General features: G+C 39.4%; 3 protein-coding genes across 4 annotated transcripts; 2 read left to right on the top strand and 1 right to left on the bottom strand.

Annotated features, from left to right (window-relative positions):
• Nucleotides 1-1546: 1546 nt before the first annotated feature.
• ercc3 (excision repair cross-complementation group 3) lies at nt 1547-10277 on the bottom strand. The gene is made up of 15 exons (XM_084714882.1): nt 10112-10277; nt 9403-9602; nt 9035-9271; nt 8875-8924; nt 8646-8781; nt 7857-8027; nt 7068-7272; nt 6495-6809; nt 5297-5481; nt 4333-4535; nt 4125-4221; nt 2927-3044; nt 2687-2805; nt 2079-2228; nt 1547-1968 (listed from the first exon to the last, which is right to left on the bottom strand). The coding sequence occupies exons 1-15, from the start codon at nt 10137-10139 to the stop codon at nt 1831-1833; spliced, it is 2352 nt and encodes a 783-aa protein (XP_084571008.1). The 5' UTR covers nt 10140-10277; the 3' UTR covers nt 1547-1830.
• An 802-nt stretch (nt 10278-11079) lies between these two features.
• On the top strand, nt 11080-13485 carry gpalpp1 (GPALPP motifs containing 1). The gene is made up of 7 exons (XM_084714849.1): nt 11080-11304; nt 11419-11536; nt 11618-11722; nt 11816-12074; nt 12447-12611; nt 12733-12834; nt 12971-13485. The coding sequence occupies exons 1-7, from the start codon at nt 11217-11219 to the stop codon at nt 13187-13189; spliced, it is 1056 nt and encodes a 351-aa protein (XP_084570975.1). The 5' UTR covers nt 11080-11216; the 3' UTR covers nt 13190-13485.
• A 744-nt stretch (nt 13486-14229) lies between these two features.
• Nucleotides 14230-21470, top strand: LOC146332751 (general transcription factor IIF subunit 2-like). Of its 2 annotated transcripts, XM_084714862.1 has the most exons (9): nt 14230-14378; nt 15097-15170; nt 15630-15654; nt 16046-16184; nt 18175-18234; nt 19553-19634; nt 19801-19900; nt 20316-20459; nt 20642-21470. In XM_084714862.1, exons 1-9 carry the CDS (start codon nt 14313-14315, stop codon nt 20762-20764), a joined length of 813 nt encoding a protein of 270 aa, XP_084570988.1. In that variant the 5' UTR covers nt 14230-14312; the 3' UTR covers nt 20765-21470. The 2 variants fall into 2 exon arrangements, with proteins under 2 accessions (XP_084570988.1, XP_084570997.1); XM_084714871.1 differs by lacking the exon at nt 18175-18234.
• The last annotated feature ends 461 nt before the right edge of the window (nt 21471-21931 follow it).

The following is a 21931-nucleotide window of genomic DNA, read 5'->3' as shown; positions in this document are numbered from 1 at the left end:
AATAGTGCCCTGTGGTCTGGTGAAGGGTGGCTGGGCAGAGGTGGGTATTTTCCCACACTCACCACTTTGGCAGCTCACACAAGGCACCAAGCTCTGCATGTCGTTTTTTTGGAATATCTTCAAGTCAAGTGGAGGAAGTAGACCCCCAACCCCTCATCCTTCTCTAGCCCTGGCTTCTACTTGTGCCAAGTCCAAATAAAGCTCAAAGTTTCCCTCCTTTCAGTCTTCAAGAGGGACGAACCTTGCAGCTACGCGTTCTTTATTTGGCCAAACCAAAATAAACTGGTTTACTGGGAAACAAAATGTGACTTTAGCCAATAGTGACTATAGTCTTTATTAATTGCTGACAGGAACAAGTATTTATGCATCTTGTGTAGTTTTACTGTAGTTCTGCACCAAATGCTTTCATATTGCAAGAATGTTCATGTTTATGTTTTATATTTATAGTCAGTGCCTCCTATAGCTTGGCAAGGCACACTAAATTTCATTGTACATGTACAATGACAATAAAGGTATTTGAAAACATAATTTCAATGCTGTCATGATCAAATTCGCCATATTGTTGTGTGTTATCTACCACTGTACTAAATCATTATTAATTTCCTAGGAGCCTAATGTTCATTTCAGCCTCCTGCAGTTACTGATAGGGCAGGGCAATATGGGTTAAAAGTAATATTTCAATATTTTTAGGCTATTTTGTAAAATAAAATCTTCTCTAATAATGCAAATACATGATCATCTTATGATGCATTGCTGGAAATTAAAACTACACAATAGTAGGGTAGAAAGATACAGACAAAATCAAATGTGACCATATGTTTAACTAAATTCCTTGAAATTGTCAAAATATTGTAAAGACAGTCACCAGTAATGAGAATATACCAACTAAGTGGGTTAAGGAAAATAATGCAACAGTTAGAACAGTCTGGGCAACACCTATGCCATATTATGATATAACGATATCCAAAATCTAAAACGCTATTTAGTCTCATATCACCATATTGAGATAATATCAACATATTGCCCAGCCCGAGATACTGATGTAAACAGCTTTTCCCTTATGGCTTGCAAAAAAAACCCAAAACAAAATATTTTTTCCATTCTTTGAGAATCAGAGCTGGAATCAGGAAAAGGACATTTCAAAAACATTTCTTTTACTAAACAAATTTAGTAACATTTTAAAGAAGGTAAATCGAGAATGAAAAACACAACTGAAAACTGTGGTCAGTGAGGCTATCATGAACAGATTAATGTCCACTCATTATGTGGGTTTAATCTGCCATGTTTTACATTTACAAAAATCAAATATACATCCTTGATTTTCCTCCTCACGTACAGGTGTCAGTGAAGTAACCATTAACAGTACATAAGACATGTTGTTCTTGTCCAGCCAAATGACTGAGAGCTGATCTTCAGCTACTTAAATTACAAATCTGTCATGGTCCAGCACCTCCAGATACAGACGTTCGTGGCTGAAATGAACTGATAGAGTTTGCATTTCATCTGCAAATGTTGTACATGTAGGTGTTTGAGGAAGCTGGAGCTGAAACATTCAAATTTATCACATAGGTCAGTCGAGTCCTGCAGGCCTCATTCACTGTATTATTAACTAGATGAAGGGGTCATTTAAAACATCTTCAGGTGCAGCTACCAAGAGGAAGCCATGTACAGTATATCATCATTAGAGTCAGTCACTGCTCTGCTCTCCACAACAGCTAGAATAGCTGAACCTGCTGCTGGTAGCCCGGCCCTCAGCTTCAGTATACAGTTTTGTGCACCAACTTTGTCCTGTTGCTGCAAAGTACGTTTTCAGGGTTCGAGTCAGTGCATCTACTTTCTGAAGCGCTTGAACAATGGATGAACGCCCTTGTTTGCTGCGGCTTGTTTGCTGCCTCGACTCTGATATTCCATGTAGACGGTGTCGTCTGCACCTGACATGGAGCTCATGGTGCCTGCTCGCCTTTGGAACTGGTAAGGAGAGAGACAAAATGCGAGAATATTTAAATATGCAATAGAACAATTGTTAACATGCAAAGGCAATTATGTATATATGCGCCAAGTTTGGCTTAAATCCTCACCTGTGGCCGTGCGCCTATCTCCCCTGCCACCACTTCCTCCTCAGCATCCATGTCTGAAGCAGCGAGGACCTTCTGAAGCAACTGCTGTTGATCATCTCTGGAGGAGAACATCAAGTCCTCTTCTTCCATACCCGCCAACTTTGTGATCACCTATGGAAAAGGAACATGACAACTTAGAGATGGCATTTGAAAATAGGAACATTTTATGTGCTTGATCCTCGGTCTTCATTTATGTTACACCTGATTCTTTTTCTGTTTGTTCTGAAGGATTTGTCACAGAAAAAGTATCTACAAAAGACCAGATGGAGTACTGTGACTGGAAGATGCATTTATGAGACCAGTTTCTTTTCTGGCTTTTTCTTTGTTTTCTCCTTGTAAAGCAAACTTCAGCTGTTGCCAGAATAACTCTCAGATTCCAATGTTGGTGCGTCTTGGACCGCTTCACATCACACAACGCCAGCCAGACTGGATCTAATGAAACCAAACACTTTTGAGTACATAATATCAGGGTCTAACTAGGGCCAGGGCATCCAGAAACAAACCTAACACTTTTCACAAATAAAGGGAAATGGTGTAGAGAAGATAAGATGCTGCAGGAGTGAACAAACCTTAAAGCTGTATCCCTGGTCCACCAGGAACCTCTGCCTTTTGGTGGAGTAAGCCATCTCCTGGGTGTCCTGGGACACCAGTGAATAGAAGTATGCATTGTACTCCTCTGCTACCATTCCTAAACAAGCACACAGGTGGAGTGAGGGTAACTGTTTTTATTCATGAATGGAGGTAGGCAAGACAGTTACATCAGCGTGTGTCACACATAAGCAAAGTGTTTTTTTAGCAGACAGACAGACCTTTCTTGGCTCTTAAAACTCTTCCAAGCCTCTGGGCTTCCTGTCTGCGTGATCCACCATGGGAGGAGATCTGTATCAGGACATTGGCTTCTGGCAAGTCAAATGAGGTGTCTCCGACCTGTTTAGCAGAAGGGATGTGGCGCAAATTCCCAGACATGAAATATTACTACCATATCACTGTTTCAGCATGCCTTTACTGTTCTCTGACACAAAGATCCGAATCCCTGACAAGGTGCAAACTGAAGACGAAGAAAAAATAAAATGTCAATATGAACACAGAATGAAAAAAACACCATGGCATACTGTCAACCAGTACAATATATTTACATGCACACTATGTGCAGACGAGATTATTGCACAGAACCTTATTCTGGTAAAGCTTTGATTTTAATATGGTTAGTTAGTTGTCCAGAAAAACTGATGTGCCCCCTACTGGCCACAAGGGGGCGCATGTTGCCTGAATGAGTACAGACGAGACAGAGAGGGGGACATTACAGTGGCTCATTTGTATCATACCGTAGCCTAAATGAGAATCTGAACAATGTGACCAAACTTTAAAACTGTTTAAAATTCATGATGATATGCTACTTTGTTTCTTATGAAGAGTGCAGTTGTTCTGATCGAATTTGACCGCATACAGGAACAGTGATGATACGTGCTAACTGGTCTCCCAGTGTCATGACATCTCTGCGGGTCGGGCGACATGTGGCTCTGTACTCTGCTGTCTGACATGTTTTGGATAAATGATTTGCAGCAGTGTTTCTCTTCTTTCTTATGAAACCCAACACAGTTGCCTGTTACGAAAGGCGGTATGACACGGTGTGATGTCAATTTTTTTACTGTCTGTTTTGAGGAAATGAAGAGGAGAGACGGGGGTTGGGGGGCTTGTTTTGTGTGAGTTAGGCAGCAGGCATCCAGCGAGAGCGGTGCAGACAGAGGCAGGGGGAGATAAAACAGAGGAAAGTCACAGTGGCAATTCCTTTATGCCAAAAATGAAACAAAAGCACATCCCAATGAGATGTATTGACATGCTAGTGCTGCATCGAGTTTTTTCCCCGATTCAAATTCAGCTGATACAGGCCGTCTGAATCGGTGCACTCATCTTACACACTAAGGCTGATGCATTGGATGCATGAGTGAATTGTTACACCTCTAACATATAACATGCAGGAAATCCATTATAGATTGATTGATTTACCTTGGAGATGAAAATAGTGTTGATCTTGGGGTTGTGTTTGAAGTTCTGTAAAATTTGCATACGTTCCCCCTGAGAGGTTGGACCGTAGATGTAAGGCCTTGAGAGGATAATGAGAGAGTAGAATTAAAAACATAATAAAATCTTATCTGAACAGGCAATTTGCTCAAACATTCAAGGCACTGCTCTTTTAAAAAAATAAATAACTTACTTGTTGAGGCGAATGGCGTATTCCTTCAAGGCAAACACGTTGTCAGCAAAGACAATAATCTTGTCGTTACGCCGTTCGTGGAAGCGAATGAGAAACTGGCAAGCACGGAACTTATTAGGGTTCATCGTGTAAAGCAGGATGCGTTTCTTCGTCTTAATGGCCACATACTCTCTGTAAAACTCTGGAGACATCGGGCACCACACCTGAAACACAGACATGGGTAAAATATTCAATTAGCTTCATCAATGTGGAAAATGCTCACTTGGTAATGTGGCAACATTAAAACAATGGAAATAAGAAACAAGAGGGGAAGTTGTCCTTACAATCTTTAACCATTAATACAATGTGACAAGAATAAAACACTATACTCAAGTTGATCTATAAAAATATTAGATTATTCATAAGTACATATCCCAGTAGATTTTAACAATATATTAAGTTTGATTTGTGCTCTGTGTAGTACAGTTCAGAGGGCTGCATTAAATTGCATAAATGTTTAAAATGATTAAAAAGATAACCTAAAATAATCAAAGCAAGCTCATTAACATGTTAAATTGACCTTTGACAAATAAAGGTCACCTTTCAGATCTCTATGAGGTATGAGGTCAATAATGGAGGCTTGTCTGCAGCTGCAATAAAAAAACCTTGACATAATATTACAATCATATGATATTAAGTCTTATACAACCACAGTGCTACACTCTTTGTTCACAAAGAAATCACTTGTGCATTGAGTTGAGGCTACATGTGAGGGTCCAACATGTCCAAATGATTAACTCTTTGCACGTGGCTTTACACAACTCTGCAAGCTGCTGCCTGACTTCAGTGACATAAGACAGTTCAACATCTCACACGAACTTAGTCTACATAGACAGAGGGACACACAATCAAAGCTGTCTAATTCATGATATATGGTGTTTATGTCCCTTTATCTTATTTTCTGGTAGAATACTGAGAGACTCACCTCTGCACACTGGACTTTGGCGATGTAGCCGTTGTTCTGCAGTTCCATCCAGTTGGCCTCAAACAGCTTCGGCCCGATCAGGAAGTTGAGGTCCACAATCTTGTCATCCTCCCTGACCAGTGTGGCAGTGAGCCCCAGTTTGCAGTGTGCCTGGACAATGGTCAGAACACGACGAAACATCTTGGCTACAGAGAAAACACAGAATTATTATGTTAGCATGTAGATTAAAGGGATAGTTTGGATTATTTGATCTGGGGTTATATGCAGTACTTATTAATAGTTAATGTATGCAATGTATACGTTACAGTAGATGGTGGTTGGTGTGCCCCTAGTTAGGAGAAGCAAAGAGGAGTATTACCATGGGAGCTGGGCAATGAATTCCTGCGAATGGGCTCAACAACTAAATGTATTTCAGCCACTTAAAAAAAAGGTCCATCAAAAAATAGAAAATCATCAATAGTTTAAGTGTATGCTTAAGTGTATTATAATATTTTCACAGCTTTATTTTGCTGTCAGTCAGCTTTTTCTGACAGCAAACTACCGTTATAAAAGCCAAATACTGCTCTCTCCAAACTCCATAGGTGAAATCAATCATTTTATCTTGCAGAACACCAGAGTTTCTGGTCTTCCACTGCCTTGATCTGTTAGATGTTTTTGTTATTGTGTGACCTCTGTGAATCCGAACTATCCTTTTAAAACACAGAACTCACAGAATAGCACAAACAAACGGACAGATTGTGGCAGCAGTTGGTAAGAAACTCCTGTGCAAGATAAAATCATCGATTTTGCTTATGGAGTTTGGTTGATTTGAAGAGAGCCATAATTTGGCTGATATAATGGTGGTTTCCAAAAAGAAAAGGCTGTCTGAGGGCAAAGTAAACCAGTGAAAAATGCTAACACTTAAAATGATAGTTTTTTTGTGGACCTTTTTTAAGCTAAAATCCTCTTCTTGCTGACCCTGTTTACAGCAGCACATTACAAGGCTGGTGCTGCTCGCTGCTTGTCCAAACTAGGGGTGCATCAACCATCATCTACTGAAGGCGATACACTGACTACTGAGAAGAACATTTTAAAACCCCATCTCAAATAATCTGAACTATCACTTTGATATTGCCCAAAATATGTGCCTATGTGTAAATCCAATTGTATGCTAATGCATTACTTCAAAACAGTCATTCAGTGTACTATAACAGCTCACCAGGGATTGTGTGCACCTCATCCAGGATAATGAGTCCCCACTCCTGGCTCCGCATCCACTCCATCACCCTCTCAGCCTCCCAGGAGCGCTTGGTGGTGTGTCCAAGCATAGAGTAGGTGCTGATTGCCACCGAGCAGCCGATGGGCTTGTCCTTGGCGTCGGAGGTGAAGCGGCAGATCTGGGAGTCGTCGATGGTGGACCACATTTTGAACTGAGCCTTCCACTGCTCCACTGACACTGAGGAGTTACCCAACACCAGGCAGCGTTTACGCACTGTGCAAGCTGCTGTCACACCCACCAGAGATTTTCCCGCTCCTGGAGGCCAAAGGGGAGATGAAATAATTAAAACACATAAGATTTATGCTATAAAAGAATTACTAGAAGCAAGTAATATTTTTAAAGATAAAAAAAAATCTAATATACACAATGTCTGTTTAAGATTTGATATCATTCATCCTTTCATATTTAGATTCTACCACTTTGTCATCTTAAGCTTGTGTTTTTATTAGGATGAAAAGCGTTGGTGGTCTACTTTCTGTTTTATCCTTCCATGTTCCAAACCAGCTGTCTCACCGCAGGGCAGCACGATGACCCCGGAGCGAGCACGTCCATTTCCAAACATCTTGCGCAGACTCTTTTCCTGGTAGGGCCGCAGCACAGCGGTGGGCTTCAGGTCTATGTTGATGTCTGGGTTCACTGTATCGTTGCGAAAGTCGTACTCTGCCAGGAGGGGGTACTCCAGCTGAATACAGCGCTTCTGCAGCTCTTCGATCATCTCCTACACCACATCAGAGAAGGATACAACAGTTTAGAGACACTCAACTTCAGACTACACCAAATACATAAAAAAGGCATTAATTAGCTTCTGACTCTGGAAAAGACAGCAAATTCTCTGTGTCTTTTTAACCAAATCATACACAGTCAAGCTATTCTGTGAGATTTCCTTTTGATAAATAATGTAATATTCATTTCCATTCACTGAGCATTCCCTGAAACTGTTTGGAGCCCCCCGGTACCTCCCACTTTGAAAAGCTCTGATGTAAGCCATTTATCAAGCAAAACTGCAGGACATTTACTGCCATTTTTCCTCTCTAATGTGAGGATTTGCTTCTTTTCTTTGTTTAATATCCTTAAATTAAATATCCGTCATGCTTTAGGCTGTTACAAAGTTAAAACAACAAGTTGAGGATGTTACCAACAAACAGATTAATCAATAATAATCAATTAAAAACAAATGATTGCTGTAATGACCTGCTAAACTGAAGTCTGTTTAATGCTGTGTGCTTTAAAATGGTCAGCAGTATTGTGAACTAAGTAGAAGTGAAAAAGCAAAAACAAAACAGAAATAAATCATGTATGTACCTGACGAATCTCAAAGGACACTGTCTGAGTCTCCTCCTCCTCCTCTTCTTCTTTATCCATCTGCTCATAGTAGCTGAAGATGTCCTCGGGGACCTGCTGGGTGGACGTTTGTCCATCGCCGGGCTGCTGTGAGGTGGAGGTGCCTCCCTTTTCCTGAATGGACTTAGAGATCTGTCAGAAGGAGATACAAAGGGACATTTATAATTGTATGACTAAAAAAATTTACAACTCCTGCTGGGCCTCATTAAAGTTATTTCCAAAATTTGACTTGTTACTGCTTTTCAGGTAGATGGAAGTGTCATTTATTTAAAGGGCTTATATGACTGTTCTGCTCCTGCATAACAAGACATCTGACTACACACAGGTTGAAAATCCTGCTTGTGCTGCCATCTAGCTGTAGCTGCACGATCTCCCCAACCTGTGAAGTACAGCACATTGCAATACACTATGGTGCAACTCTACATCACACTTCAGTGTGATTTTAACTGCAATATCAGGTGTTGCCAGACGTGTAACAGACACTTCTGAATGTTTAGGGGTCTCTCCAATAATGCCTCTCACTCAAAGAAGAATTATAGTGGCGTTGGGAGTAACATAACGTCATAATTATCTTAATGATCTGGTTGAAAGGTTTAAGTCTTTTGCACCTGTGCCTTGACACATCATTGAGCAGGAAATACAAATATTTAGGTCTTTAAAATGTGCTCAAATTAATTGATTTTCTAAAATTAAAAACAACACATGATTTTATAGGTTTGTGTAAGTAAAGAATTATGTTGGATCACATACTGCTGACTTGCTATGGATGACTTCAGTAATAAGCTCCGTGTCCGCTCCGTCTGCAGTACGGAGACGACATTCACGGATCACGCTGTCCTGCAGAAGGCGCTGGATCACATCAGGGAAGGCGCTCTCAACAAAATACCTGAGGGAAAATAGGCAGCATAGTTTAAGAAGAGTGCTGAAGGTATGATTAATGATGCCAAGACGGAACTGATGGTTGTTGAAATGACTTTACCTGTTGTGCTTGAGCACCAGCTTTACTTTGCCATAGCTGACTGTGCAGAGCTGAGAGAGGGACGCAGATTAAATGCAGTGATTAAAAAAAACAGATTTTACACATGACATTGATCTTCCAGTCTCTTCCCCCAATCCACCAGTTACTCTCTCATTCAGACCTTAATGAACTGCACGATTCCTTCAGGAACAGATGTCTTGCTGAGTTTCTGCAGGTACTCCACTATATCAGAGGTCTGCAGCCCCACACTGACGGCCGCATACAGGGAATAGGCTGTCAGCTTGTACTCATGGATGTGGTTGGGCCTGCACACTGGCTCTGCAATGGCCACCAAGAAATCCTGGGCGTACTTATATACTGGTGAGAAGGCTTCCAGAAAGATGTGTCCATCTGGAGCCTGCAGGAAGATGAGAAAGAAATATTAAGAGACATATCTTGTAATATCGTGTAAAATCAGGAAGAGCATCAGAACTCTTAAATGTGTAAAGTGTCTTGAGTGAGGAAAGCAACTATCTAAACATGTCTTACCACCCAGAGGGGTCGTGAAGCGTGATCATTCTTCAGCAGCATCTGAACACGGTAGTCTTTGGCTCCATACTCGTCCAGTTTTGTACTGGACTCATCCACCTGTTTCCCCGCAGCAGCAGGTATGGCCTCCTGAGACTCGCTGCCCCCCACTTCGTCATCATCTTCATCTTCTTCATAGAAACGCTTTTTGGACTTCTTGTCTGTAGAAAAATAGTATGAGTTACAAAACATTCTCAGTAATACAGGTGGACAAATAACTGCCAGAAATATAACATTGTAAATGATCTTGTTTTAGGAATTTAACACTCTGCAGACAATATTACAGTTTATATTGACTCTTTTTCAAACAAATACATTAGATGTTTTTTTTTTTTTTTTTTTTTTGCCTTTTTGCGAGAATGTATATGGCATTTTATCATTCATCTGAATGCAATGACAGTACAAGAGACACAATGAATGGCTAAACACGTCATAATATATTATCAAAAGAAGTACATGATAAGTTTTTAGTAAGAGGAAACAGCCAAGATCTGTCATTCCTCCATAAACTACCCTTTCACTACTGTAACTAAGACATAGAGTAAACAAACTAAAGTCAAGTGAAATACTCCAGTGTGGTTAGTAGCACACAGCAGGGAAATGTGTCAGTTTGTCTCAGTTAGCTCATAGCTAACGGTAGCTAAGTTAAACCGTAACATTAGCAACTCACCCCGATCTCCTTTATCCCGTTTACCCATTTCACAGTTTCTTCAACAGGTATTATCTTTCCAAACACATCGGGTATGTCTTCTTCTGCCTGGTGTCCTCCTGAAATCTCCCAAACAGAGAGCGTGTGTAGTTTGACTGTGATGCGAAAGTTGCTACGACACAGTGAGTGTCGGTGTCGAGTACGATAAAAGAACATAGGAACAAAACTTCCGGCCTCAGCCTTCAAAATAAAATCTCGCTTCAGGAAGATAAATTTTAGGCGCACTATCATTGGAAAAAACATGTATTTGAGGGGTCTGGAGCCATAAGATGGTCATAAAAAAATAAGAATAAAGCTGGACAAGAATAAGAAAATAACTGTATACATTTAGAGAGTAAACACAAATTAAAAAGGAAATCTAAAAAATAAACAAAATGATGAATAAGTAAATAAAAATGTGAAGTTATAATGATAAAAAAATGAACAAATAATAAATGTGGAAATATTATAATTATGAATAAATATATATCCTTTTATGACACTCCTGTGACTACATATTGGGACCGTCTGAGATGAAGTTTGTAAAAATTCGTTTTTTTAATGTTTTTCACAGAATATGTTGGCAAAAAAAAAAACAACTTGTGCACTTGTATGAAAATGCATTTGCTCTGTTTTATAAGCAAAAACTAGAGTGTTCTTTATTCGGTTATTTATTTGACAGAACAAAGATGTATTACAAATAAAGGCTAATTCTGAAATTTGATAAACATGACATTGTCAAACACACTAACTTGTCCCACATATTAACCTGTAATGGACACCAGAAATTCACTACATGGCTGCTTGTCGAACAGAAACTGGCAACCGTCTCATGGTAAGTTATAATATTATCAAATACAACAAATAGCATTTCTTGTGCTTTTATTCTTGTAGCACTACAGCTTACTTCCTTTTGTCGTGCGGCTAACTCTAGCTAGCTTGACAGAAGACACGGACACTTCACTGTTTACATCCGGGGGGGAAAGGTCAAATTCGTCCATCGAGCTCCCTCTTGTTCATGGGACAGCTTTTTGTTATTTTGATATAAATTGCTGAAACTACGTGACTGAAGTCATCAGTGTCAAATATGTCGTCTGATAAACTAATCGGACCTGCCTTACCCCCGATGTTCAGGAAGAAGGAGAGTGATGAAGACTCTGATAATGAAGAAGGGTGTAAGTATAAGACAATCAACCACCTTTACTTTCAGTCAAACACAATATAAATCAGTAATATTCGTATAAGGTTATTTATTCCTCGGTAGTTAATAGTTTTTCTTCTTGTGTCAGTCTCTGGCCCTGCTCTCCCTCCCGGTTATAAACGGGCAGAACCGTCGAGCTCCTCGGATGAGAGTGATCAGGGGTTGGCGGTCAAAAGAGCAAAGACAGGACACACAGCTGCAGAAAAGTAGGTTCATTAATGGACTAAAAGTTACAGAAAAAATATCTCAACAAACAAACAAACAGTAACAGGTATCTTTTTAAACAGGACAAAGGAAAAAGATGATGATGATGATGATGATGATGATGATGATGGTTTCTTTGGACCAGCTCTGCCTCCGGGATTTAAGAAACAACAGAGTTCACCAGAAAGGTGAGCATATTAATTCCAGTTCACTTTAATAAGTGTAAACAAGTAGGTAAAACAGTTAATTATGGAGGCTGTAACTTCATAGTGTTTCCTCAGGCCACCTGTGCTGGGACCAGCTTTGCCTCCTGGGTTTCGCAGAGCAGCTTATGATGATGATGATGATGATAATGATGGTGAAGATGGAGAGGGTCTCCCAGGTCCTGCCCTACCTCCAGGATACCAGCGAGCTGAGTCATCCAGCAGTGAGGACGAGGATGTGATCGGACCCATGCCGCCAAAAGGGCCCGTTGAAAACTCTGTGGCTCAGGACTTTGAACGTAGAGCCCAAAGAATGAAAGAGAAGCTGACAGGAGACGTGAGTCCTCATTTTCCCACAAGTTTTGTCTGCATAGTCTTTATTTTACAAACACATTAGTCAAATGTTTACCTCTCAACAGAGATGATCTTATAGGTTAAAATGTACCAGTGCTTGGTTGCGAGGGCGGGAGCATATGACCATCTGCATACAGATGATACTTGCAGAATTTGAGTTTGTCACAAATATTGTCCATGTAAACTAGAAAGAGCAGGGGTCCCAACACTGATCCTTGTGGAACACCCTTATTATCAATAACTGGATGGCATTTCCATGAAATTTCTGGTGCTGTTGCCTTTTTATTTAAAAACATGGTATGTTTTCCTCCCCTGCTGTCTGGCTTTATTCTCGTCTGTTTTTCTGTGTAATCAGGACACTCCTGAGGTGCTGACCAGGGAAACATGGATGACAGAGCTCCCACCTGAACTGCAGCACATTGGCTTGGGGGCTCGAACTTTCAAGAAGAGGTCGGGCCCAGAGAATCGGGACCGCTCAGTTTGGACGGATACACCAGCAGACAGAGAGCGCAAGATGAAGGTGATTACTGAAAGATAAATTCTCTTTACAGTTATTGTTGTTAATTCTTATCAAAATGTTGTAACCTATATATATTTATTATGTATTATATGTATTCCATGGGTGTATTCTCGCCCAATAGGAACGCCTAGAGGGAAAGAAGAAGGGTGAGGCAGAGAAAGACGATGGTCCAAAACTCTCCCGGAAGGACTTGGAAATGGCAGAGAAAGTGTCAAAGTATAATGTAAGTGATTTTACCTTGTGATTCTTTTTTTCCCCTAAAAGTCAAAATATCTAATCAATTTCAGATATAATGCACATTTCACAAGTGTTCAGATTAAACTCAGGACTAAAATGTCTCACCCACTCCCTGTTATCAGGACTCTAAACGTGCTGAGTCTTTGATGAGTTTGCACACAAAGACGATGAAGGAAAAAGCAAAGGAGAAGGCTGACAAACCAGTGGAGAGGAGACCATTTGATCGGGATGCAGACCTGCAGGTGAATCGCTTCGATGACGCGCAGAAGCAGCGGCTGCTGAAGAAATCTCAGGAACTGAACACACGGTTCTCCCACAGCAAGGACCGAATGTTCCTGTAAAAGTGTGTTAGAACGTGCAAATTTCCTTTTACAGCTGGGGACGTTTCCATTCAGGGTTTGTAAAATATGGACTATGTTTCTACGGATGTGTCACACATTGAATTTTATGTTGGTCTATGAGGTAAACTAAACTGGACATGGAAAACATGCCTATTTAAGGGAGTTCATGTCATTGACTGGGTGCAAATGTTTTGAACAAAGGAGCAGTCGGTGGAGCATGTATTTTTTTAGAGACACTGTATTAAGGCTGATGATACAGAAATATTCAAATAAATGAAATATTTTGCCTACATTGATATACAGTTTATTAAGTTATCTTTTAAGATTCATAAAACCATTTGATAAATTTAAGTTGATATTCATGCTGTTGGGGGTCACATTGGAAGTAATTTTCTTCTGGTATATTAAAATAATTAAGCATTTACACCAAGAAAACAGCAATCGCTAAGCATTGTTATTTTAGATATAATTGGCATTACAATTCATAATATAAAACAATCCCACTACACAATTATGATAAACAATAACCAAATGGTATCAAAATGCTAGTTTTTAATAATATTTAACAAGCCTGTCAAAGTTCAAATTGTTATTCTTATTCATGAAGCTACAACACTGATGTATAATATATGAAAACTTTGGAAACAATGCTTTTTTTTTTTTTTTTTAAAGAACCTGATTGTTGTTTGGCCAACCAGATCAATAAAAAAAACTTTGTCCCTCAGTGCTCAGCCCTGCTTATAATGTAGGTCTTTTTAAAAGTGGTTGATGTATTTGATTTTATGTAAAGTCTTTTTCACAGATTGCTGTGAAATACATTGTTATGTTGCGTTACCATGAAGTTTTGCATCTCATGTATCCAATAATCTCATTTTTCCTCTCTTTTTTTTTAAAGTTGATTAAACATTTTTTTTTAGCCTAAATGTGTTATTGTCGTATCCATGAATTCGTATTTTTTATGCGCATATTGTTCAAATTTTATTAATTATTAATTATCATTCGTCAGCAGCGACTGTACGGACGGGTATGGACCTTCAGAGTCGCCGTACATTTGAGTTTCTTTTGCGCGTGCGTGTGGCGGTTGTATTGCACTGATAAGCTAACAGAAGCATCACTTCAAAACATGTCAGAGAAAGGAGAAGTGGATTTAACTGGTGCCAAACAGAACACGGGTGTGTGGCTTGTAAAGGTGCGTATATAACCCTTTTACTAACGCTAGTTCATGAACTACAGGAGCACTTCATAATTTAAACACAACTAATAGTAATGTAGCTTAGCATGTACCGCTACAATGAGAGAAACCGTGCGTTGTAGCTAATGTAGGCTAACTATTAGCTTGCTACAACTACTACTCATAACGTCTGTTTTGATGTACAACGCGCCATAACTGTTTGATACAGCCAGTTAGAGACCATCGTTTGGCAACAGAAACAGAATAAAGAAAGCGTAGTCAGAGTGATAGTGAAAGCGATGTCGAGAGAAAGATGCACTTTGTATGGAAATATGTTTGGCAATTGTCTGTATAGAACTAGCTAGCTAGTAACTGTTTGCACAGCCAAAGCAGCTGCTAAAGTAATTTTTTTTTACCTAATGGTGGTGATGTCCTTAAATTCTTTTGAAGTTAATGTCATGTTATAGTGCCAACACTTGGAGTAAGGTGAATTAGTGTATCCTCAGACACATAACACAAATATATAGCTCTACATACCATCACTTAGGCACTTAGGGTTACAGTATGTTTAACACGTGTAGGATTATTTACACAATATTATCATGAGTATTATTAACATGATATCAATATTTCAGGGCTTTTTTCAAGAGAGATTTTGGTTATTGTTCCGGTATATCACGACACCACTTTTGTGAATACAGCCCTTATAAAAATATACCCATGTGTTTTTACGCAGGTGCCCAAATACCTCTCTCAGCAATGGGCAAAAGCCACTGGCAGAGGCGAGGTCGGGAAACTCCGAATCTGCAAGTATGTGAAACAACTGAGCATCAATAAAATGGCAGAGGCCAGCTAGTTTAAGCTGTTTATATGAATGGATGGACTTTATTGGTTTCAAATTGGGGAATTCTTGTGTTGCAGCAGCAGGTTGTTCACCTATTGCACGGGAACAGTAAATGCAGACTAATAATATATGTAAACATAAAAAAAGAGAAATGTATATCAAAATAAACACAAGTAACAAAATGAAATCATAGAAAGGGTTTAGCATACCCTATAGATAAGAAGACAAACATTTATAGATTATCTGTCTATTTATGTCTATGTCTGTCATAAATGCAAGTGGTGTAATCTGTGCAGGAAGTGGTAGACTGAAAATTGATTTTTTTTTTTTTTTTGCCTTTAAAGGGTAAAATTATTGTGCTGAACTAGTGTTTTATTATCCTTGCCAATCAGTTAATCCTACTTTTGCTCATTTTTATCTCTAAGGAAAGGAACGCAAGGAAAAGCAGAGGTAAGTGTTATGTTTTTTAATGATGAGTTATGACATGTGATATTATTGCATACATGTAGCAAGTCATTTTACTTGTCCAATGAAATTCTGCTATTTCTAAACTCTTGGCAGTCTTTGAGAATTAATTATTTTGAATATGATATATAACAAAACTTAGTTTTGAGAGTATTTCACCTTAATATATAGTCATATTCTCAATTCTTAAAATAAAAAAATGCATTCGCCTGTTTGGTGATTTGTACTGTACAGATTTTTGCCACCTTCATAAGTAGAATAAGTGAATATATACTATTTGCATGTCCTGTTAAACTGCTGTACTCAGTACAGGATAATAACTGTAAGATTAAAAAGTTGGGAAAGGGGCTGAAAAGATTAAATGTGCTCTCTACAGGTGTCTTTCACTTTGAACGAAGAGCTGACTGTGATTGAGGGTATAGAAGATAAGACGGTGTCTGCACCTCGGGAGCACCCATTCACCATGCAGTCGGTGGGAGGTCAGACGCTGGCGGTTTTTACAGAGACTTCCTCAGGTGAGTTTCTCTTCTCATCTGCTAAGTGTCTGCCACGGCTGCAAGATGAAATGCTCATAACAATCCACAAACTTTGTCTGTGATGTGAAATATCTGTGCGAAAGCCCCGAGGTAAGTTCTGTGTGGTCGAGTGGTGGAGGCGCCCGTCCTGCTGCTCTTTGTACAGCTTGCTGTCTTCTTCTTGCCTGCCCTGCTTGTCTCTGTGTGTTGTGAGGTTGCCCTAACACAGTACATAAGAAATGTACAGTTCACAGTGAATAAGTGAATACTCAATGGCAAATTGAGGAGAGCTGTGGTCTGTTGGAAATTTGTCTGGTCTATTTCTTTCTCTGTGTATGAGGGAATTTTATTTTCAGTGTTTTTATCCTCTGTCAATCATTTGTTTGTGGTTTGACCTTTTCAGTCCCTTGCCAATCACCTCAGCAAATTGGGCATCTGATTCGGCACTAATGCCCCATGTAACATAGAGTAGATTAATATCAACACAAATCATTGCTGAATTTGGCGTTGATTTAATTTGTGCATGTGTTTCTTCTGGTTTGGTTTGAATTTCACCAACCCCGTCTGCCCTCTGAATGTAATGTAGGTGTTTTGTTGCTCTGGGTGCTGGTGAGCTTGTGCTACTGTGCTTACTTTGGGATACCAATTTGTGTATGAGTGAGTGTGTGTGTTAGGGCTGCACAGTTGATTTTTCTTTTTAACCATAGACATTTAAGTAGTACAACTTCATATGAAACCTCTTGGGTTTGGGGACCTGGGCCTTGTACTACTAAGCAAGTTCAATATACCCAGGGTATCTTTTTGTTAACTGGATTCACCAAACCAAGAAAAGCAATCAGGCTATTCAGTTGCATGATTGTGGTTATCAACTCAGTACATCAATCCAGGGTTTCCCAGTCTAGTTATAAGCACATAAAAGGGGTGGTCTTTGCAGGATATGACCAATCCAGCATACACAAGTCCACTAGCAGCAGAGTGGCATATTTTCCAAATGAAGAGCAAACTGTAATATTAGACAAAAAAAACAAACCAGCTAAACACATAATCCAGGTTTAAAACAGCAGCACAATTGAAACTGCCAAAGGCTTATTTTCATATTTTACCTTACTACAAGTACAAGGCTTTAATGCTTTAATCAGTCTCTGAAGGATATCATGTAAGCTGGCCTCAAGTTGGAATGGAACCCATGCTACTGTTCAGGCCTCAGTACATGAGGTGGATGCTTTACCAAGTGAGGGCAGTGTGACACACCTCAGGGTCACACTATTTTCAGATTTACCTTGTCTGCGTTTTTTTACCAAGATATCGCCTTCACTTTGTTAATTGCAGCAGTGTTGGCCTTTTTTCATGATGAACCCTTTATATTCTTTATATAGTTTGATCTGATGGATTTGTTCTGCAGCTGAGAGGAAAACTGCTCTTGTATTCTCTTCATTTTGTTACATCTTATCCTCTTTTCGATAATCTGCTATTCTGGGCTGCTTCTGTTCTCTGTGCATGCTCACAGTAGCAGTGGAACGGCTTAAGCCTCAAGTGGAAGTTGAAGTTAAGCCAGACTCTTTCCACTTAAGCACAGACTTAAGCTGCGTTCAGCACAAGTTACCACGGTGATGTGCTGTGCTGTGAACCACTGTCATATGACTGAAACTGTGTCATATTCTTAGTACAGGCCCCTGGTCAAGAAGGCATCTGCTTTATTTTTAAGCAGATGCTTATTATTATTTCAAATAATAAGTTCAGTGTTTGTGCAGCCCTGTTATGGAAATCTATTTGTGGTGGGACAGGGGGTATCTGTGCTCGCTTGTTGTAAGGACATGCTTGCTTTGCTCAAACGCACGCGTGTGTAATTGTGCAGAGAAGCTCTGTGTGGTCAAACATTTATCGTGTGCGACTAAACCCTGGGTGTGGTTCTTATTGTTCGATCCCCTCCTCCCTCCGTCTTCCATCCCCTGTATTTTCATGTTCACCATCCCTCCCTCCCTTCCTGTAGGCCAGTCAGAAGAGAGATCTGATGGCAGCAGCTCAGGTTCGGGGGCAGGGTCGGGTCCAGGTGAGTCCTCCGTTTCACCAGTGAGTGACCAAGTTGCACCACTAGGAATTCGGACACACTGACGTGTCTGTTATTTTTATTACTAAAAAATAAATGGTGTTTGTAGTGTCATAATAGTAACCCGCATACATGCTTTGGAAGATGCATGTATTGGTATCAAAAAGGTAAACACATTCTCCTCATGTGGCGCCGACTTGTGCACTGACGCAGTACATGGGCCTCTGTGTATCATTCATATGGAGATTCTACACTTAGTTTGCACCATCTTGGCTGGAGGATGAAAATAAGAGTCAGACCATGGTCTGACAGGTCGACACTGCGCTTGAGCAGAGTGTTACCTGCTCGTGGTGATGATTGTAAAGCCAGTGCAGTTGAAATGTTGGCAAAGAGAATTAATATCTGACTGTTCTAAATGTTAGCTCATTCACTTTAAGTTTTGAAGGAAACTTGCTAATGTACTGTAAAGTAGATCTAAACTAAGATTATGTGATCGAATGACACTTTAAATGATGTGGTAATGAACTGGGGAATTTGACTGATTTGATTCTTTTTTGTCTTTTATCTACTAAGTGTATTTAAGCCCAATATGTGTAGAATCATCATTCACATGGTTTTCTTTTCAATTGAATCTAATAAAATCGTTTATTTCCGCAAATGCACAATAACAAATAAACAGCTTCACATGATGCATATACAGAAGCAGTATGAAAGAAATTGCAGAAACAAATTTTGAAATATTATGTAATTTAGTTTATGTAGAGTGGGACAGTGCAAATTAATAAGTACATATGATAAATACACAAGAACAATGCCAGAATTAGCCAAAAGACAAATTTACTGTCTGTAGTCCCCTAGCCAAGGTGTTAAAAGGCTTCATGAAATAGTAAAATAGTTATTTGCTAGATTTATAGCATTTATAGAGAAAAGGACAATTGTTCTGTAATTGGGAGACTTTGGTAGAAATTCACTGACTCAATAAGAATCAACTGTGGAAAGAATAATGTTTATAGCGCACTCTATTATGGAGTTTCAGAAACCCTTGGTTGCTTTAACATCTTTCTTTTAACTTTAGGAGGGAGCCTGGACTGAACTAGATTCATGTAACTAGCAAAAGAAAACTGTTCCATCGGTGTACTGTTTTTCTCTACACACATTACCCAGTTGCTCACTAATAGTGTCTTCTGTCATCCCTTCTTTTTTACACACACGTGCAACCATTCTCCTCTTCCTTTTCCAAAGAAGTAACCATGCACTAAAAATGAACTGGGACATGTGGATTTGAATTGAGTTTGTAATTAACTCCTCTTTTCTTTTCTAGATAAAATAGCCTTGGAGGGAGTCGTAGTGCAGAGAGCAGAGTGCAGACCTGCTGTTAGTGAAAACTATATGAGGCTGAAGAGGTGAGTATTTTTTCAAAACTGTCCATTTGCAATGTTAGATGCATGAAAGTAGATAATGTTGAGTCTATATTATATATATATATATACATGCATGCATGCATGCATACATACATGTGTGTGTCATGTATTGTAATTTGCAAGTAAAGTAACTGTCCTTGTCTAACAGGATACAAATTGAAGAGTCTTCCAAGCCAGTCAGGCTGTCACAGCAGTTGCAGAGTCCTGTCACCAACAACTACAAACCTGTGGCCAACCATACATACAATGTAAGAAGTACATCATGTACAGGATTGTCTTGTTTCATTATTTTGTCAGTGTAGCCTGCACATAAAACAGTTTATTGATGTGTATTTATCATAAATCCAAAAGCTCATGGAAATTCTGTTGTATGTTTATAACTTCTTATTACAAATCATGTATACTTCATGTTACTACTAATCATATTTTTGTCCAAGGGATGATTACCTATTTCAAGCAAATGTCTAGTGTTTTCATATTTACATTTCTACAAAATGAAAATGATTGCAAACTTAAGGGACTTAACTTTGTTTTATTCATTAGAAAATGATTGTCATTAATTCTAATGAAAGAGTTGTTACCTGCAAAGCCACCAGTGTAGCTCTGTGATGCGTAGGCCTATGTGTGACACCTGACCTGTGTCCGTTTACTTTTTTTCTGCAGCTTGAGTATGAGAGGAAGAAGAAGGAGGAGGGCAAAAGAGCAAGAGCCGACAAACAGCAGGTGTTGGACATGTTGTTTTCTGCTTTTGAGAAGCACCAGTACTACAACATCAAAGACCTGGTGGACATCACCAAACAGCCTGTGGTAAGACCAGAGGGCAACATGAGGGCTTTGGTTAAAATGGACTGATTTCAAACAGTGCTAATGGCCTCTATGTGCTGCAGCTTTTTTGTGATAAATTGTTTATTATATGCAGTTATGCTAGTTTTGAGTCACACAGAACAAGACCATTATATTAATCTTTTCTCATATTTGTTTTCTTCCAGATTTACTTGAAGGAAATATTGCGTGACATCGGCATCTACAATGTGAAGGGAACACACAAGAATACCTGGGAGCTCAGGCCAGAATACCGACATTACCAAGGCGAGGAAAAGACTGACGAATAGTTTCTGACCCTCCCAAGGCCGATAACACCACCTTTTCATTGCTCAGGTGATCCCTCCCTGACCAGGCCTTGGTTGGACCTCAGAGCTCTCGCCTGATTTCCCGTCATCAGGTCTCAAGACACACTGGATCATGAGGTCCAGGAAAGGTCGACTTTTACAGGGAGAGGTTGTTGTATCTTGTTATTTTGTAGGACAAGAAGTGGCATTGGGAAATAATGAGGTTTTATGCTCAAGTGTGCACCATCTCTTTTTGATGTCGTTTCTGAAAGAACTCCAGCACACCCTTAAGGAAAAACCCACCTGCGTTTGAATTAGTTGTTCTATCCATCAGAGGCACCAAGTGTAGCACTCTGCTTCTTAGCAATGAGTTATTTTAATGTTTTGAAGCATATCCTTAGGTAGGGATGTGACATGGTTAACGGTTCACACCTCCTAAGTGGTATGTGTTGAACAAGTTTTCTTTTTGTAGACATTTTATAATCTTGACTTTTTTGAAATGACAGAGGTGGTGCCGTTTTTAAAAACTGAACAGGTTTCTGAGCCATGACTTGGGGAAAATTCAGCCCGAACTTGTGTTGATAAAATTTTAAGTGCGCCACCATTTTTATCATCATTTCTAAATTTGTTTCGGTTGTCTCCGCGTTCACTCATCTTCACTGTAATTTTTAATTGTCAAATTAAATAAAGGTGTTACAATGGGAAAAAATTGAAACTTTTACTTTGTACTAGAGTAGCATGACGAAACAACAACAGCAAAGAAAATCACAGAAAAGTAGTTATAACCAGCCATGCTTTAAAATCTGCGGTTTGAGTCCATACTGCTTTGTTAAATGTGTTACTTCCTCCAATTATGCTGATTGAGACAGCATCAGAGGTTGAAATTTCCTGCCTGTAAAAAAAATAATTTCACTAGCAACAACTGAACCCTCAGCAGTTCAATCTCCTTGCATAAAGAACACAGAAGAATAAAACCAAAGTGAGAAAGGGGACATATTTTATGATTGTGTAGTACAATGCAATGATTCTGTGTTCTAGGCTACACTTAAGTTATTTTAATGTTGCATTGAAAAACTTCTAGAACTACAATGCTATTGCTATTTAATTCTGTTGTATTGTTTATTATAGACCTTTAGTCGTCTTATGAATTTTGGTGTATTTTGAGCAGCA

The sequence above is a fragment of the Lutjanus erythropterus genome, chromosome 1 (assembly GCF_056507025.1).
Source record: "Lutjanus erythropterus isolate fLutEry1 chromosome 1, fLutEry1.hap2, whole genome shotgun sequence".
NCBI classification, from domain to species: Eukaryota; Metazoa; Chordata; class Actinopteri; order Lutjaniformes; family Lutjanidae; genus Lutjanus; species Lutjanus erythropterus.
This window is presented reverse-complemented; position numbering and strand designations above follow the sequence as displayed.